General features: G+C 46.2%; 1 protein-coding gene across 50 annotated transcripts; it reads right to left on the bottom strand.

The window, feature by feature from the left end:
- Positions 1 to 19,052: 19,052 nt before the first annotated feature.
- On the bottom strand, positions 19,053 to 21,113 carry LOC115185021 (uncharacterized). Of its 50 annotated transcripts, none has more exons than XM_029745646.1 (12): positions 20,805 to 21,113; positions 20,550 to 20,747; positions 20,343 to 20,518; positions 20,274 to 20,304; positions 19,851 to 19,919; positions 19,765 to 19,814; positions 19,672 to 19,721; positions 19,572 to 19,633; positions 19,498 to 19,516; positions 19,250 to 19,454; positions 19,200 to 19,218; positions 19,053 to 19,151 (listed from the first exon to the last, which is right to left on the bottom strand). In XM_029745646.1, exons 1-12 carry the CDS (start codon positions 20,869 to 20,871, stop codon positions 19,105 to 19,107), a joined length of 993 nt encoding a protein of 330 aa, XP_029601506.1. In that variant the 5' UTR covers positions 20,872 to 21,113; the 3' UTR covers positions 19,053 to 19,104. The 50 variants fall into 50 exon arrangements, 44 of the variants coding, with proteins under 44 accessions (XP_029601506.1, XP_029601505.1, XP_029601520.1 ...); XM_029745645.1 differs by having other exon boundaries at positions 19,250 to 19,423; positions 19,467 to 19,516; positions 19,765 to 19,826; positions 19,870 to 19,919; XM_029745660.1 differs by having other exon boundaries at positions 19,796 to 19,826; positions 19,870 to 19,919.
- Between the last annotated feature and the right edge of the window lie 5,528 nt (positions 21,114 to 26,641).

Raw genomic sequence — 26,641 nt, 5'->3', positions numbered from 1 at the left:
CCCATGACGAGACAACATTTGCAGAATTGCAGGAAGTAAGCTTTAAAACGGCAAAAAAAAACAACGTTTCCATCCCATGGTAAAATGTATATACTGTGTTGTGGTCTTCGTGGCTGGTCACGCCGGTGCCACAGATGCTGATATCAATCTAAAGAGTGTGTCCACAAATGGCCCGTTGTCTCCTATGGGTAGGAGTGTAATCAGCCATCTAGTGAGGGTCTGATGGGGATATAACGTGTCGTGAGGAGACTAGGCAAAGATACCAGGTCTACTAGCAAGGAGAGAGGATGCTGGGTATCCCTCTGTTCTTGCTCTCAATTTATCTCTCTCTCTGTCTCTCTGTCTCTCTCTCTGTCTCTCTCTCTCTCTTTCTCTTTCTCTCTCTCTTTCTCTCTCTCTCTCTCTCTCTCTCTCTCTCTCTCTCTCTCTCTCTCTTCTCTCCTCTTCTCTCTCTCTCTCTCTCTCTCTCTCTCTCTCTCTCTCTCTTCTCTCTCTCTCTCTCTTTCTCTCTCTCTTTCTCTCTCTTTCTCTCTCTCTCTCTCTCTCTCTCTCTTTCTGTTTATATCTTCTTCACTCTGTCGCTCTTCTTCGTCTCTCAACAAAATAACTGAAAAGAACTTTAGAACTGCCCCCCAAAAATGTTTCATACACACAAACATCAACAACATCACCCTGCCCAGACCCACCTGTTCTCACCCCTATCTCAGAGACACAAACATCATCATCACCCTGCCCAGACCTACCTGTTCTCACCCCTATCTCAGAGACACACACATCATCACCCTGCCCAGACCCACCTGTTCTCACCCCTATCTCAGAGACACAAACATCATCATCACCCTGCCCAGACCCACCTGTTCTCACCCCTATCTCAGAGACACAAACATCATCATCACCCTGCCCAGACCCACCTGTTCTCACCCCTATCTCAGAGACACAAACATCATCACCCTGCCCAGACCCACCTGTTCTCACCCCTATCTCAGAGACACAAACATCATCACCCTGCCAAGACCCACCTGTTCTCACCCCTATCTCAGAGACACAAACATCATCACCCTGCCCAGACCTACCTGTTCTCACCCCTATCTCAGAGACACAAACATCATCACCCTGCCCAGACCCACCTGTTCTCACCCCTATCTCAGAGACACAAACATCAACATCACCCTGCCCAGACCCACCTGTTCTCACCCCTATCTCAGAGACAGAAACATCATCACCCTGCCCAGACCCACCTGTTCTCACCCCTATCTCAGAGACACACACATCATCATCATCACCCTGCCCAGACCCACCTGTTCTCACCCCTATCTCAGAGACACAAACATCATCACCCTGCCCAGACCCACCTGTTCTCACCCCTATCTCAGAGACAGAAACATCAACATCACCCTGCCCAGACCCACCTGTTCTCACCCCTATCTCAGAGACAGAAACATCAACATCACCCTGCCCAGACCCACCTGTTCTCACCCCTATCTCAGTGACTACACTACTCTCCGCCACGTCCTCCAATTACACCATTTTGTTCCTTTCCGTCGCCCACGCTCTTTCAATATTTACATAATGAAGCATATGATTGTTCCATTGTCTTAACGATGGAGGACTGTTTGATTTACAGTTTTTAAGTATACATTTTTTTCAAGATAATTGATGAGAAGAGTTTCGTCCCATCAGGTACCTCACTGCCCCCTCACATGTCTTGAAATATGCAGACATACGGATTACCTGTAATTTTAGTTATGTTCCAACTTTCCCTCCATCTTGTGCCAATAGCAGTCCTTTTTAAGGCTTTCTTCCAGTAGTTTCTATTTGTTTCTGAGAGAATGTCAGTTGGATTGTCTCTCTGCAAGGTTTTGCCAATCTTAAATATCAAATAAACATCCTTTTCTGACTCAAATAGGATTCCCGAAATGTCGTAATATGAAACGTTTTAAGTTGCATGTGTTTGAAACTATCTACATGGGTCAGTCCAACATTACTTATTAATTCTGTCATGGAAATAAATGTATTTTCTATTACCAAGTCATTTACAGTTTCTATGCCTTTAGTATCCCATTGGGGATCAATTCATCAGTGAAATCTGAAAAGCTATCCAAGGATTGTTCAATAGTGTTGTGTTTTTTGGGAGTGATATTGGTTCTTGTAGAATCCGAGAGGGGAGGAGAGGGAGGGAGGGAGGGAGGGAGGGAGGGAGGGAGGGAGGGAGGGAGGGAGGGAGGGAGGGGGAAGGATAAGGAGGGAGAGGTGGATGGCAGAAGAAGCAGAAAGAAAGAGTGAAAGAAAGGGAAGGAGTGAGCGATGAGGAGGGGTGCATGACACCCTCCTGCCAGCTCCAATTACCAGTGTGAGTGGAACGTGCAGAGAGGTTGATGGGTCTAATCAGTGTTCCTCTGGAGAGGGACCAGTACCCTGTTCCTACACACACACACACACACACACACACACACACACACACACACACACACACACACACGTCCTCCCACCCTATCCGCACTCTTGTCCTTAGTCACCCTCCTTTCTCAGTCCCCGTCCCTCGGTCCCACTGGGATGCATCTTGCCACAGCGCTACAGCTCAGTTCCATGCTCACGTCACACACAGTTATTCTTACCACAAACAAACTGCTCTCCACAGGGGCCCCACCACCATGGGGGGGGCCGACACTCTAACCTCACCACCATGGGGGGCCCACACTCCAACCCCAGCACCATGGGGGGCCCACACTCCAACCCCAGCACCATGGGGGCCTTACACGCCAACCCCAGCACCATGGGGGCCCCACACTCCAACCCCAGCACCATGGGGGGCCCACACTCCAACCCCAGCACCATGGGGGCCCCACACTCCAACCCCAGCACCATGGGGGGCACACACTCCAACCCCAGCACCATGGGGGGCCCACACTCCAACCCCAGCACCATGGGGGCCCCACACTCCAACCCCACCACCATGAGGGGCCTTACACTCCAACCCCAGCACCATGGTGGGCCCACACTCCAACCCCAGCACCATGGGGGGCCCACACTCCAACCCCAGCACCATGGGGGCCCCACACTCCAACCCCACCACCATGAGGGGCCTTACACTCCAACCCCAGCACCATGGGGGCCTTACACTCCAACACCAGCACCATGGGGGCCTTACACTCCAATCACAGCACCATAGGGGCCCCACACTCCAACCCCAGCACCATGGGAGTCCACACTCCAACCCCAGCACCATGGGGGCCTTACACTCCAACCCCAGCACCATGGGGGCCCCACACTCCAACCCCAGCACCATGGGGGCCTTACACTCCAACCCCAGCACCATGGGGGCCCCACACTCCAACCCCAGCACCATGGGGGCCTTACACTCCAACCCCAGCACCATGGGAGTCCACACTCCAACCCCAGCACCATGGGGGCCTTACACTCCAACCCCAGCACCATGGGGGCCCCACACTCCAACCCCAGCACCATGGGAGTCCACACTCCAACCCCAGCACCATGGGGGCCTTACACTCCAACCCCAGCACCATGGGGGCCCCACACTCCAACCCCAGCACCATGGGGGCCTTACACTCCAACCCCAGCACCATGGGGGGGCCCACACTCCATTCCCAGCACCACGGGGGGGCCCACACTCCAACCCCAGCACCATGGGAGTCCACACTCCAACCCCAGCACCATGGGGGCCCACACTCCAACCCCAGGCCCCTAAAACCCCAGCATCATGGGGGGCCCACACTCACATACAGTACTAGCCACACACAGATACACAGGCACACGCACTCTGCAGCAGCAACATTATAGTGGCTGTGTAGCTGGAGAGCTCTGAACTTTTGTCTTTTATTGTCTGGAGTGCAGCGGTACAGAGGAGAGGCTTTCTGTTGAACGGCACACTGGGAATGTTTAACTAAAGACTAGGGCCACGTTCTAAAATGGCAGCTTATTTCTTTAATAGTGCATTACTTTACACCATGGGCTCTGGTCAACAGAGGGCCCTGTATATGGAATAGGGTGCTATTTGAGACGCAAGCCAGGCCTGCTGAGGAAGACGTCCAACTGCTGAAAAAAAAATAATGGTTTCTCCTACGAAAAGACAACTCTAGACATAGTATACCCATGACAAAGAAATTATCTGTAAATTCTCATCTTTTGCACGTAATAATTTGCCTAGATTTTTCTCGAGTAGTTAATTTTTTTTGTTCACCTTTATTTAATCAGGTAGGCCAGTTGAGAAAAAGTTCTCATTTACAACTGTGACCTGGCCAAGATAAAGCAAAGCAGTGCGACAAAAAACAACAACACAGTTACACATAAACAAACGTACAGTCAGTAACACAATAGAAAAATCTATGTACAGTGTGTGCAAATGTAGAAGATTAGGGAGGTAAGGCAATAAATAGGCCATAGTGGCGAAATAATTACAATTTAGCATTAATACTGGAGTGATAGATGTGTAGAAGATGATGATGTGCAAGTAGAGATACTGGGGTGCAAAGCAATATTGGGATGAGGTAGTTGGATGGGCTATTTACAGATGGGCTGTGTACAGGTACAGCGATCGGTAAGCTGCTCTGACATCTGGTGCTTAAAGTTAGAGAGGGAGATATAAGACTCCAGCTTCAGAGCTTTTTGCAATTCGTTCCAGTCGTTGGCAGCAGAGAACTGGAAGGAAAGGCGGCCAAAGCAGGTGTTGGCTTTGGGGGTGACCAATGAAATATACCTGCTGGAGTGTGTGCTACGTTTGGGTGTTGCTATGGTGATCAGTGAACTGAGATAAGGCGGGGCTTTACCTAGCAAAGACTTATAGATGACCTGGAGCCAGTGGGTTTGGCGACGAATATGTAGCGAGGGCCAGCCAACATGAGCATACATGTCGCAGTGGTGGGTAGTATATGGGGCTTTGGTGACAAAACGGATGGCACTGTGATAGACTACATCCAGTTTGCTGAGTAGAGTGTTGGAGGCTATTTTGTAAATGACATTGCCAAAGTCAAGGATCGGTAGGATAGTCAGTTTTACGAGGGTATGTTTGGCAACATGAGTGAAGGAGGCTTTGTTGTGAAATAGGAAGCCAATTCTAGATTTAACTTTGGATTGGAGATGCTTAATGTGAGTCTGGAAAGAGAGTTTACAGTCTAACCAGACACCTAGGTATTTGTAGTTGTCCGCATATTCTAAATCAGAACCGTCCAGAGTAGTGATGCTAGATGGGCGGGCAGGTGCGGGCAGCAATCGGTTGAAGAGCATGCATTTAGTTTTACTAGCATTTAAAAGCAGTTGGAGGCCACGGAAGGAGTGTTGTATGGAATTGAAGCTCGTCTGGAGGGTAGTTAACACAGTGTCCAAAGAAGGGCCAGAAGTATACAGAATGGTGTCGTCTGCATAGCGGTGGATCAGAGAAACACTAGCAGCAAGAGCGACATCATTGATATATACAGAGAAAAGAGTCGGCCCGAGAATTGAACCTTGTGGCACCCCCATAGAGACTACCAGAGGTCCAGACAACAGGCCCTCCGATTTGACACACTGAACTCTATCTGAGAAGTAGTTGGTGAACCAGACGAGGCAGTCATTTAAGAAACCAAGGCTATTAAGTCTGCCGATAAGAATGCGGTGATTGACAGAGTCGAAAGCCTTGGCAGGTTGATGAATACGGATGCACAGAACTGTCTTTTATCGATGGCGGTTATGATATTGTTTATTACCTTGAGCGCGGCTGAGGTGCACCCATGACCAGCTCGGAAACCAGATTTCATAGTGGAGAAGGTACGGTGGGATTCAAAATGGTCGGTGATCTGTTTGTTAACTTGGCTTTCGAAGACTTTAGAAAGGCAGGGCAGGATGGATAAAGGTCTATAACAGTTTGGGTCTGTGACAGCTTTCCAATCTTTGGGGATCTCAGACAATACGAAAGAGGTTGAACAGGCTAGAAATAGGGGTTGCAACAATTTCGGCTGATAATTTTAGAAAGAGAGTGTCCAGAGTGTCTAGCCCAGCTGATTTGTAGGGATCCAGATTTTGCAGCTCTTTCAGAACATCAATTGTCTGGATTTGGGCAAGTTGCTGCAGAGCTGTTGGCCCGGGTAGGGGTAGCCAGGTGGAAAGCATGGCCAGCTGTAGAAAAATGCTTATTGAAATGATCGATTATCATAGATGTATCAGTGGTGACAGTGTTTCCTAGCCTCAGTGCCGTGGGCAGATGTGCTCTTATTCTCCATTGACTTTACAGTGACCCAAAACTTTTTGGAATTAGTGCTACAGGATGCACATTTCTGTTTGAAAAAGCTAACCTTAGCTTTCCTAACTTACTGTGTATGTTGGTTCCTGACTTCCCTGAAAAGTTGCATATCGCGGGGGCTATTCGATGCTAATGCAGAACACCACAGGATGTGTTTGTACTGGTCAAGGGCAGTCAAGTCTGGGGTGAACCAAAGGCTATATCTGTTCTTAGTTCTACATTTTTTGAATGGGGAATGCTTATTTAAGATGGTGAGGAAGACACTTTTAAAGAGCAACCAGGCATCCTCTACTGACGGGATGAGGTAGATTAGAAAGGCCTGCTCGCTGAAGTGTTTTAGGGAGCATTTGACAGTGATGAGGAGTGGTCGTTTGACCGCAGACCCATTACGGACGCAGGCAATGAGGCAGTGATCTCTGAGATCCTGGTTGTAGACAGCAGAGGTGTATATAGAGGGCAAGTTGGTCAGGATGATATCTAAGAGGGTGCCCATGGTTACGGATTTAGGGTTGTACCTGGTAGGTTCCTTGATAATTTGTGTGAGATTGAGGGCATCTAGTTTAGATTGTAGGACGGCCGGGGTGTTAAGCATATCCCAGTTTAGGTCACCTAACAGTATGAACTCTGAAGATAGATGGGGGGCAATCAATTCACATATGGTGTCCAGGGCACAACTGGGGAACGAGGGGGGTCTATAACAAGCGGCAATGGTGAGACATGTTTCTAGAAAGGTGGATTTTTAAAAGTAGAAGCTCGATTTGTTTGGGTACAGACCTGGATAGTATGACAGAACTCTGCAGGCTATCTCTGCAGTAGATTGCAACTCCTCCCCATTTTGCTGTTCTATCTTGTCAGAAAATGTTGTAGTTGGGGAATGGAAATTTCTGAATTTTTGGTGGCCTTCCTAAGCCAGGATTCAGACACGGCTAGGACATCAGGGTTGGCAGAGTGTGCTAAAGCAGTGAATAAAACAAGCTTAGGGAGGATGCTTCTGATGTTAACATGCATGAAACCAAGGCTTTTACGGTTACAGAAGTCAACAAATGAGAGCGCCTGGGGAATAGGAGTGGAGCTGGGCACTGCAGGGCCTGGGTTAACCTCTACATCACCAGAGGAACAGAGGAGGAGGAGGATAAGGGTACAGCTAAAGGCTATAAGAACTGGTCATCTAGTGCGTTCGGAACAGAGAGTAAAAGGACCAGATTTCTGGTCGTGGAAGAATAGATTCAATGCATAATGTACAGACAAGGGTATGGTAGGATGTGAGTACAGTGGAGGTAAACCTAGGCATTGAGTAACGATGAGAGAGGTTTTGTCTATAGAGGAACCAGTTAAGCCAGGTGAGGTCAACCCAGAGACTTACTGAGTCTGTCTGTCTGTCTGTCTGTCAGTCTAGTCTAGTCTAGTCTAGTCTAGTCTAGTCTATTCTAGTCTAGTCTAGTAAACCGGAGACTTACTGAGTCTGTCTGTCTGTCAGTCTAGTCTAGTCTAGTCTAGTAAACCGGAGACTTACTGAGTCTGTCTGTCAGTCAGTCTGTCTGTTCCGTCTAGTCTGGTCAAACCAGAGACTTACTGATTCTGTCTGTCTGTCAGTCAGTCTAGTCTAGTCTAGTCTAGTAAACTGGAGACTTACTGAGTCTGTCTGTCAGTCAGTCAGTTTGTCTGTCTGTTCCGTCTAGCCTGGTCAACCCAGAGACTTACTGAGTCAGTCTTTAACGGTTCTTGTTTCTCTACTGTTGGTGTGAGTGACATCACTATAAAGCTGTCTGTGATTCAGTTCTAACTGGTCTTTAACGGTTCTTGTTTCTCTACTGTTGGTGTGAGTGACATGACATCACTATAAAGCTGTCTGTGATTCAGTTCTAACTGGTCAACCCGTCCCGACGCTGAACTGCAGAGAATCAAAAGTACGTACGTGCGTGTGTCTATAAACAAATCTTCCGCTCCAGGCCTGTTCCCTCTCCCGACAAGACAGACATTTGTATCGCTCCGAGACAGACAGACAGACAGACAGACAGACAGACAGACAGACAGACAGACAGACAGACAGACAGACACCGGAGGAAGAGAGAGGGCGTCTGTCAAATGCCCCCCTATTTCCGTTACAGTCCCATTGGGCTCTGGTCACTAAATAGGGAACAGGGTGCTGCTTGGGCTGCAGTCAGTGTGGGATCGAAGGCAGCAGGAGGAACACTGACAAAACACAACAGAACATAACGAGGACAAGACCTGGGAAAGAACAGCTAGGAACAGTGGTGTTGGTTACACAGCTACTGAGACGGTACCAACTGGAAAGTGCACTTTGTTTAGACACGTTGAACTGATAGTGTCTGTGAGAAACGCAAAGACAAAGAAAGAGAGAGAGAGAAAGAGAGAGACAGAGAGAGAAATAGAGGGAAAGAACAAGAGAGGGAAAGAAAGAGGGAGCGAGAGAGAGAGCGAGGTGTACCTGTTGTGATATGCAGAGAGGATGCTGCTGGTATGGATAGGTAAGATAGGTAGGATACACTGTACCTGTTATAAACTAGAAGGTGTGGCACTGAGCCTTTTGGTAGGCTATTCCTTCAGGGGAAGTTGGTAGGCTATTCCCTCAGGGGAAGTTGGTAGGCTATTCCCTCAGGGGAAGTTGGTAGGCTATTCCCTCAGGGGAAGTTGGTAGGCTATTCCCTCAGGGGAAGTTGGTAGGCTATTCCCTCGGGGGAAGTTGGTAGGCTATTCCTTCAGGGGAAGTTGGTAGGCTATTCCCTCGGGGGAAGTTGGTAGGCTATTCCTTCAGGGGAAGTTGGTAGGCTATTCCCTCAGGGGAAGTTGGTAGGCTATTCCCTCGGGGGAAGTTGGTAGGCTATTCCCTCTGGGGAAGTTGGTAGACTATTCCTTCAGGGGAAGTTGGTAGGCTATTCCCTCGGGGGAAGTTGGTAGGCTAATTGGAGGTGTACCTGTGGATGTATTTCAAGGCCTACCTTCAAACTCAGTGCCTCTTTGTTTGACATCAAGGATAAATAAATAAAAAAATCAGCCAAGACCTCAGAAAAAAATTGTAGTCCTCCACAAGTCTGGTTCATCCTTGGGAGCAATTTCCAAATGCCTGAAGGTACCATGATCATCTGTACAAACAATAGTACACAAGTATAAACACCATGAGACCTCGCAGCCGTCATACCCCTCAGGTAGGAGATGTGTTCTGTCTCCTAGAGATGAACGTACTTTGGTGCGAAAAGTGCAAATCAATCCCAGAACAACAGCAAAGGACCTTGTGAAGATGCTGGAAGAAACAGGTACAAAAGTATCTATATCCACAGTAAAACGAGTCCTATATCGATATAACCTGAAAGGCCGCTCAGCAAGGAAGAAGCCACTGCTCCAAAACCGCCATAAAAAAGCCAGACTACGGTTTGCAACTGTACATAGGGACAAATATCAAACTTTTTGAGAAATGTCCACTGGTCTGATGAAACAAAAATAGAACTGTTTGGCCAAAATGACCATCGTTATGTTTAGAGGAAAACGGGGGAGGCTTGCAAGAACACCATCCCAACCGTGAAGCACGGGGGTGGCAGCATCATGTTGTGGGGGTGCTTTGCTTTAGATGAGCAGGGACCCTGGGCATCTTTCTATTTGGTGTTTTTCAGAGTCAGTAGAAAGACCTCTTTAGTGTCCTACGTTTTCATAACTGTGACCTTAATTGCCTACCGTCTGTAAGCTGTTAGTGTCTTAATGACCGTTCCACAGGTGCATGTTTATTAATTGTTTATGGTTCATTGAACAAGCATGGGAAACAGTGTTTAAACCCTTTACAATGAAGATCTGTGAAGTTATTTGGATTTTTACAAATTACCTTTGAAAGACAGGGTCCTGAGAAAGGGACGTTTCTTTTGTTGCTGAGTTTATTTATATTTTACATTGCTCAGTTGTCAGCATTTTAAAATGACAAACAGAAAAGTATTTAGAGGGAGTTTACCTGTTTTTTTTTTACTAACTTAAGGGGTCAAGACAAAATGTGCCGACGGACATAGGTACCCTGGTGCTAACATGTCTCTCTCCTCACTGAACGAACGTCATCAATGGATGGATGAAACCAGACAGAAATTGATCATTTGAATTATTTAGAACAATAGTGTAATTATGATGAAGAATTGTGGGCATTGTGGGTAGTCTAATTATTTTATGAAAGGCTTGAAATGGTATATAATTTCTCCTGGGAGAGTCAAATCAGACACTGACTACAATATACTACGTGTGCAGTTCACAATGACAAGCCCAAACAAACTAATGGAAGCACTGACAGAAACAGACGAATGGAAACACTGACAGAAACAAACTAATGGAAACACTGACAGAAACATACGAATGGAAACACTGACAGAAACAGACTAATGGAAACACTGACAGAAACAGACGAATGGAAACACTGACAGAAACAGACGAATGGAAGCACTGACAGAAACATACGAATGGAAACACTGACAGAAACAGACAAATGGAAACACTGACAGAAACAGACGAATGGAAACACTGACAGAAACAGACGAATGGAAACACTGACAACATTGCAAATGCTGCAGGATTTATCTGAGCTGGAGTCGGATGGAGGATATTGAGCTTGAAATCGACGTTGTGACGTTGCTGTTGAATAGTCTGCATCTGATTCTGAGCACGCCCCAATTCACATTGGCGGAGCTGCAGTGGAACGGGTCGAGAGCTTAAAGACACTAGTTTTAGTGTGGTACTGATACCGTTTTAGTGAGGGTTAGTTTAAGTGTGGTACTGATACCGTTTTAGTGAGAGTTAGTTTTAGTGTGGTACTGATACCGTTTTAGTGAGAGATAGTTTTAGTGTGGTACTGATACCGTTTTAGTGAGAGTTAGTTTTAGTGAGAGTTAGTTTTAGTGTGGTACTGATACCGTTTTAGTGAGGGTTAGTTTTAGTGAGAGTTAGTTTTAGTGTGGTACTGATACCGTTTTAGTGAGGGTTAGTTTTAGTGAGAGTTAGTTTTAGTGAGAAGTAGTTTCAGTGTGGTACTGATACCGTTTTAGTGAGAGTTAGTTTTAGTGAGAGTTAGTTTTAGTGAGAGTTAGTTTTAGTGAGAGTTAGTTTTAGTGTGGTACTGATACCGTTTTAGTGCCAGTTAGTTAAACTGTTAGATAAACTACACTACTTTTGGCCAGGCACTATAGCAGGAATAGGCAACTCATTTTGATAATTAGCGGGTATCGGCCTAATTCCACTCTGCATGTATTATTTGGTGTTTTACGTTGTACACCGAGGATATTTTAGCAGAGTTCTTGCATGCAGAGTGTCAATTTGGTGTTTGTCCCATTTTGTGAATTCTTGGTTGGTGTCCCGTCGCATGTGACTCTGTGGGTCTCACAACTTTTATTTAACACAATACGATCTACCTGCCTGTCTGCCTGCCTGTCTGTCTGTCTGCCTGTCTGTCTGTCTGTCTGTCTGTCTGCCTGCCTGTCTGTCTGTCTGTCTGTCTGTCTGTCTGTCTGTCTGTCTGCCTGCCTGTCTGTCTGTCTGTCTGTCTGTCTGTCTGCCTGCCTGCCTGTCTGTCTGTCTGCCTGCCTGTCTGTCTGTCTGTCTGCCTGCCTGTCTGCCTGCTTGCCTGTCTTCCAGCCTGCAATAAATACATCACACACCAGCATCAAACACTGCATGGGATAGCAATTCAATGATAAAAGATTGGCGTCAGAAAATTTAAATTGTGTGAAAATGTCCAGTCAATTACTGAGGACTCAGCGTCACACACACATCCCACTAACATCAAACACTAACCGTCTGCATAGAATATAGATATCAGATGCTCGTGTTGTATCGTCCCCATCAAACACTAACCGTCTGCATAGAATATAGATATCAGATGCTCGTGTTGTATCGTCCCCATCAAACACTAACCGTCTGCATAGAATATAGATATCAGCTGCTCGTGTTGTATCGTCCCCATCAAACACTAACCGTCTGCATAGAATATAGATATCAGCTGCTCGTGTTGTATTGTCTCCATCAAACACTAACCGTCTGCATAGAATATAGATATCAGCTGCTCGTGTTGTATCGTCCCCATCAAACACTAACCGTCTGCATAGAATATAGATATCAGCTGCTCGTGTTGTATCGTCCCCATCAAACACTAACCGTCTGCATAGAATATAGATATCAGCTGCTCGTGTTGTATTGTCTCCATCAAACACTAACCGTCTGCATAGAATATAGATATCAGCTGCTCGTGTTGTATCGTCCCCATCAAACACTAACCGTCTGCATAGAATATAGATATCAGCTGCTCGTGTTGTATTGTCTCCATCAAACACTAACCGTCTGCATAGAATATAGATATCAGCTGCTCGTGTTGTATTGTCTCCATCAAACACTAACCGTCTGCATAGAATATAGATATCAGCTGCTCGTGTTGTATTGTCTCCATCAAACACTAACCGTCTGCATAGAATATAGATATCAGCTGCTCGTGTTGTATCGTCCCCATCAAACACTAACCGTCTGCATAGAATATAGATATCAGCTGCTCGTGTTGTATAGTCCCCATCAAACACTAACCGTCTGCATAGAATATAGATATCAGCTGCTCGTGTTGTATCGTCCCCATCAAACACTAACCGTCTGCATAGAATATAGATATCAGCTGCTCGTGTTGTATCGTCCCCATCAAACACTAACCGTCTGCATAGAATATAGATATCAGCTGCTCGTGTTGTATTGTCCCCATCAAACAACAGTTGTTGATGAGAATCAGAATGTTTCAAACTGACAAAACTCAGGAAGGAAAAGAAAGGAACTTTTTTTTAAACGAAATGCTCTCAAAGAGATGTGCCAGAGTTCAGGTTTTTAATAAAGTTGGAAGACTTTCTCATGAAATTATTTAATTCGTATATTAAAATGAACACACTTTCTCACCGAGGTAAGGTAGCGAACAAAGTCTTCAGTAAAATGTTTATTAAAGTATAGAACAGGTTTAAACAGATAGGAGCCCTGTAAAGTCTGTTGTCTCACAGGTCATGTCCCTAGGACAGGGTGTCATAGCCCTGTTGCTATGGCTACAGAAGCATAACACATCAATACGGCTGAAGGAAGACAGATCACACCCACGGACAAACCTGTATGGAAAGCAGCGTATGCACGCACAGAGGCTCTCATGGACACAAAGAAAGCACACACACACACACACACACAGAGAGAGAGAGTAGACAGATGTAATGCATGCTGTGACCTTTGAAATAATACACTTTTAGTCCGGCGGCAAGAGCAGCACATTCTGCCTTACTTCCTCTCTAACAGACAACCTATCAATTACAATCATCTAAATACTCTGTCTTCCTAGTCTAGTCTCTCTCTCTTCCTTGTCGAGTCTCTCTCTCTTCCTAGTCTAGTCTCTATTTTTTCCTAGTCTAGTCTCTCTCCCTCTACCTAGTTGAGTTTCTCTCTCTTCCTAGTCTAGTCTCTCTCTCTTCCTAGTCTAGCCTCTCTCTCTCTTCCTAGTCTAGTCTCTCTCTCTTCCTAGTCTAGTCTCTCTCTCTTCCTAGTCTCTCTTCCTAGTCTCTCTTCCTAGTCTCTCTTCAGATAACTGAATGGGTGGGTTTTTATCTACAGTGTTTATAAAGGTGAGATGTAGGACCATCATGAATATTAATAGAATAAATCAGAAACATAGGCTAATGTAACTGTCAACAACAGAGAATCTAAACTAGGTCCTGACGTGGGATCATCAATCACAGAGTCATATGTCTGTAATGACGCCTCATTAAATAGCTAAGGTATCTATCAGAGTATGTGAGGGAAGCTGGAGTGAGGAAGCGGAGCGTTCCCAATTTGACTGGAACATGGAGCGAGATTCCCAAAGGCTGGAGTGAGGAAGCGGAGCGTTCTCAATTTGACTGGAACATGGAGCGAGATTCACAAAGGCTGGAGTGAGGAAGCGGAGCGTTCTCAATTTGACTGGAACATGGAGCGAGACTCACAAAGGCTGGAGTGAGGAGCGGAGCGTTCTCAATTTGACTGGAACATGGAGCGAGATTCACAAAGGCTGGAGTGAGGAAGCGGAGCGTTCCCAATTTGACTGGAACATGGAGCGAGATTCCCAAAGGCTGGAGTGAGGAAGCGGAGCGTTCTCAATTTGACTGGAACATGGAGCGAGATTCACAAAGGCTGGAGTGAGGAGCGGAGCGTTCTCAATTTGACTGGAACATGGAGCGAGATTCACAAAGGCTGGAGTGAGGAGCGGAGCGTTCCCAATTTGACTGGAACATGGAGCGAGATTCACAAAGGCTGGAGTGAGGAGCGGAGCGTTCTCAATTTGACTGGAACACGGAGCGAGATTCACAAAGGCTGGAGTGAGGAAGCGGAGCGTTCTCAATTTGACTGGAACACGGAGCGAGATTCCCAAAGGCTGGAGTGAGGAGCGGAGCGTTCTCAATTTGACTGGAACACGGAGCGAGATTCCCAAAGGCTGGAGTGAGGAAGCGGAGCGTTCTCAATTTGACTGGAACACGGAGCGAGATTCCCAAAGGCTGGAGTGAGGAAGCGGAGCGTTCTCAATTTGACTGGAACACGGAGCGAGATTCCCAAAGGCTGGAGTGAGGAGCGGAGCGTTCTCAATTTGACTGGAACACGGAGCGAGATTCCCAAAGGCTGGAGTGAGGAAGCGGAGCGTTCTCAATTTGACTGGAACACGGAGCGAGATTCCCAAAGGCTGGAGTGAGGAAGCGGAGCGTTCTCAATTTGACTGGAACACGGAGCGAGATTCCCAAAGGCTGGAGTGAGGAAGCGGAGCGTTCTCAATTTGACTGGAACATGGAGCGAGATTCCCAAAGGCTGGAGTGAGGAAGCGGAGCGTTCTCAATTTGACTGGAACATGGAGCGAGATTCCCAAAGGCTGGAGTGAGGAAGCGGAGAATTCTCAATTTGACTGGAACATGGAGCGAGATTCACAAAGGCTGGAGTGAGGAAGCGGAGCGTTCTCAATTTGACTGGAACATGGAGCGAGATTCCCAAAGGCTGGAGTGAGGAAGCGGAGCGTTCTCAATTTGACTGGAACACGGAGCGAGATTCACAAAGGCTGGAGTGAGGAAGCGGAGCGTTCTCAATTTGACTGGAACACGGAGCGAGATTCCCAAAGGCTAGAGTGAGGAAGCGGAGCGTTCTCAATTTGACTGGAACAAGGAGCGAGATTCCCAAAGGCTGGAGTGAGGAGCAGAGCGTTCTCAATTTCACTGGAACACGGAGCGACATTCACAAAGGCTGGAGTGAGGAAGCGGAGCGTTCTCAATTTGACTGGAACATGGAGCGACATTCACAAAGGCTGGAGTGAGGAGCGGAGCGTTCTCAATTTGACTGGAACATGGAGCGACATTTACAAAGGCTGGAGTGAGGAAGCGGAGCGTTCTCAATTTGACTGGAACACGGAGCGAGATTCCCAAAGGCTGGAGTGAGGAAGCGGAGCGTTCTCAATTTGACTGGAACATGGAGCGAGATTCCCAAAGGCTGGAGTGAGGAAGCGGAGCGTTCTCAATTTGACTGGAACATGGAGCGAGATTCCCAAAGGCTGGAGTGAGGAAGCGGAGCGTTCTCAATTTGACTGGAACATGGAGCGAGATTCACAAAGGCTGGAGTGAGGAAGCGGAGCGTTCTCAATTTGACTGGAACATGGAGCGAGATTCCCAAAGGCTGGAGTGAGGAAGCGGAGCGTTCTCAATTTGACTGGAACATGGAGCGAGATTCCCAAAGGCTGGAGTGAGGAGCGGAGCGTTCTCAATTTGACTGGAACACGGAGCGAGATTCACAAAGGCTGGAGTGAGGAAGCGGAGCGTTCTCAATTTGACTGGAACACGGAGCGAGATTCCCAAAGGCTGAGGTGAGGAAGCGGAGCGTTCTCAATTTGACTGGAACACGGAGCGAGATTCCCAAAGGCTGGAGTGAGGAGCGGAGCGTTCTCAATTTGACTGGAACACGGAGCGACATTCACAAAGGCTGGAGTGAGGAAGCGGAGCGTTCTCAATTTGACTGGAACACGGAGCGAGATTCCCAAAGGCTGGAGTGAGGAAGCGGAGCGTTCTCAATTTGACTGGAACACGGAGCGAGATTCCCAAAGGCTGGAGTGAGGAAGCGGAGCGTTCTCAATTTGACTGGAACACGGAGCGAGATTCCCAAAGGCTGGAGTGAGGAAGCGGAGCGTTCTCAATTTGACTGGAACACGGAGCGAGATTCCCAAAGGCTGGAGTGAGGAAGCGGAGCGTTCTCAATTTGACTGGAACACGGAGCGAGATTCCCAAAGGCTGGAGTGAGGAAGCGGAGCGTTCTCAATTTGACTGGAACACGGAGCGAGATTCCCAAAGGCTGGAGTGAGGAAGCGGAGCGTTCTCAATTTGACTGGAACACGGAGCGAGATTCCCAAAGGCTGGAGTGAGGAAGCGGAGCGTTCCCAATTTGACTGGAACACGGAGCGAGATTCCCAAAGGCTGGAGTGAGGAAGCGGAGCGTTCTCAATTTGACTGGAACATGGAGCGAGATTCACAAAGGCTGGAGTGAGGAAGCGGAGCGTTCTCAATTTGACTGGAACATGGAGCGAGATTCCCAAAGGCTGGAGTGAGGAGCGGAGCGTTCTCAATTTGACTGGAACACGGAGCGAGATTCACAAAGGCTGGAGTGAGGAAGCGGAGCGTTCTCAATTTGACTGGAACACGGAGCGACATTCCCAAAGGCTGGAGTGAGGAAGCGGAGCGTTCTCAATTTGACTGGAACACGGAGCGAGATTCCCAAAGGCTGGAGTGAGGAAGCGGAGCGTTCTCAATTTGACTGGAACACGGAGCGAGATTCCCAAAGGCTGGAGTGAGGAAGCGGAGCGTTCTCAATTTGACTGGAACACGGAGCGAGATTCCCAAAGGCTGGAGTGAGGAAGCGGAGCGTTCTCAATTTGACTGGAACACGGAGCGAGATTCCCAAAGGCTGGAGTGAGGAAGCGGAGCGTTCCCAATTTGACTGGAACACGGAGCGAGATTCCCAAAGGCTGGAGTGAGGAAGCGGAGCGTTCTCAATTTGACTGGAACATGGAGCGAGATTCACAAAGGCTGGAGTGAGGAAGCGGAGCGTTCTCAATTTGACTGGAACATGGAGCGAGATTCCCAAAGGCTGGAGTGAGGAGCGGAGCGTTCTCAATTTGACTGGAACACGGAGCGAGATTCACAAAGGCTGGAGTGAGGAAGCGGAGCGTTCTCAATTTGACTGGAACACGGAGCGACATTCCCAAAGGCTGGAGTGTCGGCCTTCTCGCCCGCTCCAGTAACGCTCACTTCACTAGCTCAGGGCGTGCACGGCCCAGCATGCATCTGTAGCCCCTTGCTTTAGCTACTGTCATGGAGTTCACTAAATATGTTCATTAAAGAAACGAATAAAACACACAGGTGGTAGATCAAGGTGACTAACAAAGATGAGGACCAAGAGCAAGAGAGGGAGTGTGGTGATGTAGTGTCCACAACTAAAGAATCATTGTGGAATCTGAAGAGACAACGTGTCCCGAAAGCATGATGGTGTACTTACTACGTGCACATGCTAACAGAGAGGAACCAGGTGGATAAGTGTGTCATTGTAGCAAAGTATTTATAAAGTAAAAATCAGATCTCTTAAAAGTTTTGTTAATCTTTGTTCTATTATCTATACAATATACCATGAATGGTTTTGGCCCAATTGACCTGGTATATTCCCACGTTCAAGGAGCTTTCCGTTTTGATTGGATTATTTTGCCTAAAAACCTTTAGGCCTACCTATAGAAAAAATAACTCTGCATTTCTGCCCAGCCTGGCAGGAATGGCCTAAAGGGTGATGGTCATCCCCAGTGGCTCTGTAAGTGAAGACAGGATATTCGCCTGGCACCATCGCATGAGTCCTGGAAACAAAGACGGGCCAAACTCCTGCTTCTAAAAATGAATTCTAACAAACCTAGTAAGGAATTGTTTGTTTCATTTGTATTTTAATTCTAAGTAAGGCACAGCCGATGTGTGAAATATATAGACTATAATGATTGAATATAATGAAATGTTTAAATGCTGAGAGCTTTTTGTCTCTGCCAGCCTATTGTGTCACACTCGTAACTGCTTCATAATGTATTTCTTTGTAGCTATAGCCTTGAAATAATTGAAATAATATTGCCTAAATAATTGATTTTTGTTCCTTCTTAGACTCCCTGTCTGGCTCCTGACCTATATTGAGTGTTAATATGCTGTTTAATATGACATGTATCCTATTCAGAGTGTTAATATGCTGTTTAACATGACATGTAGTCTATATTGAGTGTTAATATGCTGTTTAATATGACATGTATCCTATTCAGAGTGTTTATATGCTGTTTAACATGACACGTAGTCTATATAGAGTGTTAATATGCTGTTTAATATGACATGTAGCCTATTCAGAGTGTTAATATGCTGTTTAATATGACATGTAGTCTATATAGAGTGTTAATATGCTGTTTAATATGACATGTAACCTATTCAGTGTTTATATGCTGTTTAATATGACATGTAGTCTATATAGAGTGTTAATATGCTGTTTAATATGACATGTAGCCTATTCAGAGTGTTTATATGCTGTTTAATATGACATGTAGTCTATTTAGAGTGTTAATATGCTGTTTAATATGACATGTAGCCTATTCAGAGTGTTAATATGCTGTTTAATATGACATGTAGTCTATTTAGAGTGTTAATATGCTGTTTAATATGACATGTAGCCTATTCAGAGTATTTATATGCTGTTTAACATGACATGTAGTCTATTCAGTGTTAATATGCTGTTTAATATGACATGTAGTCTATATAGAGTGTTAATATGCTGTTTAACATGACGTGTATCCTATTCAGAGTCTATATGAGTAATGATAAAACACCTGATAAAACACCTGATAAAACACCTGATAAAACACCTGATAAAACACCTGATAAAAAACCTGATAAAAAACCTGAGTAATGATAAAACACCTGAGTAATGATAAAACACCTGATAAAAAACCTGAGTAATGATAAAACACCTGATAAAACACCTGAGTAATGATAAAACACCTGATAAAACACCTGAGTAATGATAAAACACCTGAGTAATGATAAAACACCTGATAAAACACCTGAGTAATGATAAAACACCTGATAAAACACCTGAGTAATGATAAAACACCTGATAAAACACCTGATAAATCACCTGAGTAATGATAAAACACCTGATAAATCACCTGAGTAATGATAAAACACCTGATAAAACACCTGAGTAATGATAAAACACCTGATAAAACACCTGATAAATCACCTGAGTAATGATAAAACACCTGATAAAACACCTGAGTAATGATAAAACACCTGATAAAACACCTGAGTAATGATAAAACACCTGATAAAACACCTGATTAATGATAAAACACCGGAGTAATGATAAAACACCTGATAAAACACCTGAGTAATGATAAAACACCTGAGTAATGATAAAACACCTGATAAATCACCTGAGTAATGATAAAACACCTGATAAAACACCTGAGTAATGATAAAACACCTGATAAAACACCTGAGTAATGATAAAACACCTGATAAAACACCTGATAAAACACCTGATAAAACACCTGAGTAATGATAAAACACCTGAGTAATGATAAAACACCTGATAAAACACCTGAGTAATGATAAAACACCTGATAAAACACCTGATAAAAAACAACCTGGGAAGATAAACACTGATAAACACCTGATAAAACACCTGATCAAAAACACCTTAGAATGATAAAACACCTGAGTAATGATAAACACCTGATAAAACACCTGAGTAATGATAAAACACCTGATAAAACACCTGATTAATGATAAAACACCTGAGTAATGATAAAACACCTGATAAAACACCTCAGTAATGATAAAACACCTGAGTAATGATAAAACACCTGATAAAAAACCTGAGTAATGATAAAACACCCGAGTAATGATAAAACACCTGATAAAACACCTGAGTAATGATAAAACACCTGAGTAATGAAACACCTGATAAACACCTGAGTAATGATAAAACACCTGATAAAACACCTGAGTAATGATAAAACACCTGCATAATGATAAAACACCTGAGTAATGATAAAACACCTGAGTAATGATAAAACACCTGAGTAATGATAAAACACCTGATAAAACACCTGAGTAATGATAAAACACCTGAGTAATGATAAAACACCTGATAAAACACCTGAGTAATGATAAAACACCTGAGTAATGATAAAACACCTGAGTAATGATAAAACACCTGATAAAACACCCGAGTAATGATAAAACACCTGATAAAACACCTGAGTAATGATAAAACACCTGATAAAACACCTGATAAAACACCTGATAAAACACCTGAGTAATGATAAAACACCTGAGTAATGATAAAACACCTGATAAAACACCTGATAAAACACCTGATAAAACACCTGAGTAATGATAAAACACCTGAGTAATGATAAAACACCTGAGTAATGATAAAACACCTGATTAATGATAAAACACCTGAGTAATGATAAAACACCTGAGTAATGATAAAACACCTGATAAAACACCTGATAAAACACCTGATAAATTACCTGAGTAATGATAAAATACAATCCACACCATAAAAACACTGGTTATACTCGCTGCTTTAACCCATCAAATTTCAAAGGTTTCCTACTGTTGAAAATGTTAGCATCAATCTTCCTCTCTCTAACTCTACCTCACAGGAGGTTGGTGGCACCTTAATTGGGGAGGACGGGCTCGTGGTAATGGCAGGAGCCGTCCTCCTCCCTCCACTGCTCTATCGGTAACTGCTGGGTTAGGTTAAATGTGGAAGACATTTCGGTTGAATGCATTCAGTATTCCCTTCCCTCTCACTCTCTCTCCTCTGTTTTATACCTGTCCCTCTGTTTTCTACCTCTCTCACTCTCTCTGTTTTCTCCCTCTCCCTCTCTCTCCTCTGTTTTCTACCTCTACCTCTCTCTCTCTCCTGTTTTCTACCTCTCCCTCTCTCTCCTCTGTTTTCTACCTCTCCCTCTCTCCTCTGTTTTCTACCTCTCCCTCTCTCCTCTGTTTTCTACCTCTCCCTCTCTCTCCTCTGTTTTCTACCTCTACCTCTCTCTCCTCTGTTTTCTACCTCTCCCTCTCTCTGTTTTCTACCTCTCCCTCTCTCTCCTCTGTTTTCTACCTCTCCCTCTCTCTCCTCTATTTTCTACCTCTCTCCCTCTCTCCTCTGTTTTCTACCTCTCCCTCTCTCCTCTATTTTCTACCTCTCCCTCTCTCTCCTCTATTTTCTACCTCTCCCTCTCTCCTCTGTTTTCTACCTCTCCCTCTCTCGCCTCTATTTTCTACCTCACTCTCCTCTGTTTTCTACCTCTCCCTCTCTCTCTCTCCTCTATTTTCTACCTCTCCCTCTCCCTCTCTCTGTTTTCTACCTCCCTCTCTCTCCTCTGTTTTCTACCTCTCCCTCTCTCTCCTCTATTTTCTACCTCTCCCTCTCTCTCCTCTGTTTTCTACCTCTCCCTCTCTCCTCTGTTTTCTACCTCTCCCTCTCTCTCCTCTGTTTTCTACCTCTCCCTCTCTCTCCTCTGTTTTCTACCTCTCCCTCTCTCTCCTCTGTTTTCTACCTCTCCCTCTCTCCTCTGTTTTCTCCCTCTCCCTCTCTCTCCTCTATTTTCTACCTCTCTCCCTCTCTCCTCTATTCTCCCTCTTCCTCTCTCCCTCTCTCCTCTATTTTCTACCTCTCTCCCTCTCTCTCTGTTTTCTACCTCTCCCTCTCTCTGTTTTCTACCTCTCCCTCTCTCTCCTCTGTTTTCTACCTCTCTCTCTCTCCTCTATTTTCTACCTCTCCCTCTCCCTCTCCCCTCTGTTTTCTCCCTCTCCCTCTCTCTCCTCTGTTTTCTACCTCTCCCTCTCTCTCTATTTTCTACCTCTCCCTCTCTCTCCTCTGTTTTCTACCTCTCCCGCTCTCTGTTTTCTACCTCTCTCTCTCTCACCTCTATTTTCTACCTCTCCCTCTCTCTCCTCTGTTTTCTACCTCTCTCTCTCTCCTCTGTTTTCTACCTCTCCCTCTCTCTCTCTCCTCTATTTTCTACCTCTCCCTCTCTCTCCTCTGTTTTCTACCTCTCCCTCTCCTCTGTTTTCTACCTCTCTCTCTCTCCTCTGTTTTCTACCTCTCCCTCTCCTCTGTTTTCTCCCTCTCTCTCTCTCCTCTGTTTTCTCCCTCTCCCTCTCTCCTCTGTTTTCTACCTCTCCCTCTCTCTCCTCTATTTTCTACCTCTCCCTCTCTCTCCTCTATTTTCTACCTCTCCCTCTCCCTCTCTCTCTGTTTTCTACCTCTCCCTCTCTCTCCTCTCTTTTCCTACCTCTCCCTCTCATCCTCTATTTTCTACCTCTCCCTCTCTCTCCTCTATTTTCTACCTCTCCCTCTCTCTGTTTCTACCTCTCCCTCTCTCTCCTCTGTTTTCTACTCTACCTCTCCCTCTCTCTCTCTCCTCTGTTTCTACCTCTCCCTCTCTCTCCTCTGTTTTCTACCTCTCCCTCTCTCTCCTCTGTTTTCTACCTCTCCCTCTCTCTGTTTTCTACCTCTCCCTCTCTCCTCTATTTTCTACCTCTCCCTCTCTCTCCTCTGTTTTCTACCTCTCCCTCTCCTCTGTTTTCTACCTCTCTCTCTCTCCTCTGTTTCTACCTCTCCCTCTCTCCTCTGTTTTCTCCCTCTCTCTCTCTCCTCTGTTTTCTCCCTCTCCCTCTCTCCTCTGTTTTCTACCTCTCCCTCTCTCTCCTCTATTTTCTACCTCTCCCTCTCTCTCCTCTATTTTCTACCTCTCCCTCTCCCTCTCTCTGTTTTCTACCTCTCCCTCTCTCTCCTCTATTTTCTACCTCTCCCTCTCTCCTCTATTTTCTACCTCTCCCTCTCTCTCCTCTATTTTCTACCTCTCCCTCTCTCTGTTTTCTACCTCTCCCTCTCTCTCCTCTGTTTTCTACCTCTCCCTCTCTCTCTCTCCTCTGTTTTCTACCTCTCCCTCTCTCTCCTCTGTTTTCTACCTCTCCCTCTCTCTGTTTTCTACCTCTCCCTCTCTCCTCTATTTTCTACCTCTCCCTCTCTCTCCTCTGTTTTCTACCTCTCCCTCTCCTCTGTTTTCTACCTCTCTCTCTCTCCTCTATTTTCTACCTCTCCCTCTCTCCTCTATTTTCTACCTCTCCCTCTCTCTCCTCTGTTTTCTACCTCTCCCTCTCTCTGTTTTCTACCTCTCCCTCTCTCTGTTTTCTACCTCTCCCTCTCTCTCCTCTATTTTCTACCTCTTCATCTCTCTCCTCTATTTTCTACCTCTCCCTCTCTCTGTTTTCTACCTCTCCCGCTCTCTCTATTTTCTACCTCTCCCTCTCTCTCCTCTATTTTCTACCTCTCCCTCTCTCTCCTCTATTTTCTACCTCTACCTCTCTCTCCTCTGTTTTCTACCTCTCCCTCTCTCTGTTTTCTACCTCTCCCTCTCTCTCCTCTGTTTTCTACCTCTCCCTCTCTCTCCTCTATTTTCTACCTCTCCCTCTCTCTCCTCTGTTTTCTACCTCTCCCTCTCTCCTCTGTTTTCTACCTCTCCCTCTCTCCTCTATTTTCTACCTCTCCCTCTCTCCTCTATTTTCTACCTCTCCCTCTCTCTCCTCTGTTTTCTACCTCTCCCTCTCTCTCTCTCCTCTGTTTTCTACCTCTCCCTCTCTCTCCTCTGTTTCTACCTCTCCCTCTCTCTGTTTTCTACCTCTCCCTCTCTCCTCTATTTTCTACCTCTCCCTCTCTCTCCTCTGTTTTCTACCTCTCCCTCTCCTCTGTTTTCTACTCCTCTCTCTCTCCTCTATTTCGACCTCTCCCTCTCTCCTCTATTTTCTACCTCTCCCTCTCTCTCCTCTGTTTTCTACCTCTCCCTCTCTCTGTTTTCTACCTCTCCCTCTCTCTGTTTTCTACCTCTCCCTCTCTCTCCTCTATTTTCTACCTCTTCATCTCTCTCCTCTATTTTCTACCTCTCCCTCTCTCTGTTTTCTACCTCTCCCGCTCTCTCTATTTTCTACCTCTCCCTCTCTCTCCTCTATTTTCTACCTCTCCCTCTCTCTCCTCTATTTTCTACCTCTACCTCTCTCTCCTCTGTTTTCTACCTCTCCCTCTCTCTCCTCTGTTTTCTACCTCTCCCTCTCTCTCTCCTCTAGTTTCCTACCTCTCCCTCTCTCTCCTCTGTTTTCTACCTCTCCCTCTCTCCTCTGTTTTCTACCTCTCCCTCTCTCCTCTATTTTCTACCTCTCCCTCTCTCCTCTATTTTCTACCTCTCCCTCTCTCTCCTCTATTTTCTACCTCTCCCTCTCTCTCCTCTGTTTCTACCTCTCCCTCTCTCCTCTGTTTCTACCTCTCCCTCTCTCCTCTGTTTCTACCTCTCCCTCTCTCCTCTGTTTTCTACCTCTCCCTCCCTCTCCTCTGTTTTCTACCTCTCCCTCTCTCTCCTCTATTTTCTACCTCTCCCTCTCTCTCCTCTGTTTTCTACCTCTCCCTCTCTCCTCCTCTGTTTCTACCTCTCCCTCTCTCTCCTCTGTTTTCTACCTCTCCCTCTCTCCTCTGTTTTCTCCCTCTCCCTCTCTCTCCTCTATTTTCTACCTCTCCCTCTCTCTCCTCTGTTTTCTACCTCTCCCTCTCTCCTCTGTTTTCTCCCTCTCCCTCTCTCTCCTCTATTTTCTACCTCTCCCTCTCTCTCCTCTGTTTTCTACCTCTCCCTCTCTCCTCTGTTTTCTACCTCTCTCTCCTCTGTTTTCTACCTCTCCCCCTCTCTCTCTCTCCTCTGTTTTCTACCTCTCCCTCTCTCCTCTATTTTCTACCTCTCCCTCTCTCTCCTCTGTTTTCTACCTCTCCCTCTCTCTCCTCTGTTTTCTACCTCTCCCTCTCTCCTCTATTTTCTACCTCTCCCTCTCTCTCCTCTGTTTTCTACCTCTCCCTCTCTCCTCTGTTTTCTACCTCTCCCTCTCTCTCCTCTGTTTCTACCTCTCCCTCTCTCTCCTCTGTTTTCTACCTCTCCTTCTCTCCTCTGTTTTCTACCTCTCCCTCTCTCCTCTGTTTTCTACCTCTCTCTCCTCATTGGCTTATAGTCCTCCCTGAAGCCAAAACCATGATCAACATTGACAACACACACACCCCAGAGATCAGATATACAGTTAGCCTGGAGAGGAGAGGAAAGGCAGAGAGAGAAAGAAAGAAAGAAAGAAGCGAGAGACAGAGAAACAGAGCGAGAAAGAGAGAGAGAGAGGGAGAGAGAGAGAGAGAGAGAGAGAAAGAGAGAGAGACACAAAGACAGAGAGAGAGAAAGAGAGAGAGACAGAGAATGAGAGAGTGGAGATGAGACTTCTCCATGGCTGCCATATTGTGTGAGTCCTTGAGAGAAGAGAGGAGAGCGGCTGGATGGACAGATGCAGTTGGTATCTGTCAGGCTGGTTATGATCTATGACGCCGGGCTTCCAGCCAGCAGATGGTGGGAGAAATTAAACTTGAGACACGGACCGTCAGACTAGCCTCAGACACACTGTGGGGGAGGAGAGGTGTGTGTGTGTGTTACACTGCCAAAAACACAGTTTTCCTCAAAGGCCAAATATCTCTAGGAAAAGGATGGTCTCTCCTCTCCTCTCCTCGCCTCTCCTCCCATCTCCTCCTCACCTCTTCTCTCCTCTCCTCCTCCTCTCCTCTCCTCTCTCCTCTTCTCATCTCCTCTACACTAAACTCAAACTCCTAACCAAAGAAACGCAAATGTGCAGGGTTGAGAATGAGCAAACACCAGAGACCAGAGACCAGAGACCAGAGACCAGAGACCAGAGACCTAGACCAGAGACCAGAGACCAGAGACCTAGACCAGAGACCAGAGACCAGAGACCAGAGACCTAGACCAGAGACCAGAGACCTAGACCAGAGACCAGAGACCAGAGACCTAGACCAGAGACCAGAGACCAGAGACCAGAGACCTAGACCAGAGACCAGAGACCAGAGACCTAGACCAGAGACCAGAGACCAGAGACCTAGACCAGAGACCAGAGACCTAGACCAGAGACCTAGACCAGAGACCAGAGACCTAGACCAGAGACCTAGACCAGAGACCAGAGACCAGAGACCAGAGACCAGAGACCTAGACCAGAGACATAGACCAGAGACCAGAGATCTAGACCAGAGACCAGAGACCAGAGACCAGAGACCAGAGACCTAGACCAGAGACCTAGACCAGAGACCAGAGACCTAGACCAGAGACCTAGACCAGAGACCAGAGACCAGAGACCAGAGACCTAGACCAGAGACATAGACCAGAGACCAGAGATCTAGACCAGAGACCAGAGACCAGAGACCAGAGACATAGACCAGAGACCTAGACCAGAGACC

This window comes from Salmo trutta, unplaced genomic scaffold, assembly GCF_901001165.1.
Source record: "Salmo trutta unplaced genomic scaffold, fSalTru1.1, whole genome shotgun sequence".
NCBI lineage: Eukaryota > Metazoa > Chordata > Actinopteri > Salmoniformes > Salmonidae > Salmo > Salmo trutta.
The sequence above is the reverse complement of the archived record's forward strand: the minus strand, read 5'-3'. Positions and strand labels throughout refer to the sequence as shown.

What these genes read in the sequence shown, in the direction of transcription:
- LOC115185021 (XM_029745621.1), bottom strand. Translation starts at nt 20,871, where the DNA reads ATGGTGTGGATTGTATTTTATCATTACTCAGGTAATTTATCAGGTGTT. An exon ending in TTACTCAGGTGTTTTATCAG is followed by an intron (nt 20,519 to 20,549) that starts GTGTTTTATCAT and finishes GTGTTTTATCAG; the next exon opens with GTGTTTTATCATTACTCAGG. An exon ending in GGTGTTTTATCATTACTCAG is followed by an intron (nt 19,722 to 19,764) that starts GTGTTTTATCAG and finishes GTGATTTATCAG; the next exon opens with GTGTTTTATCATTACTCAGG.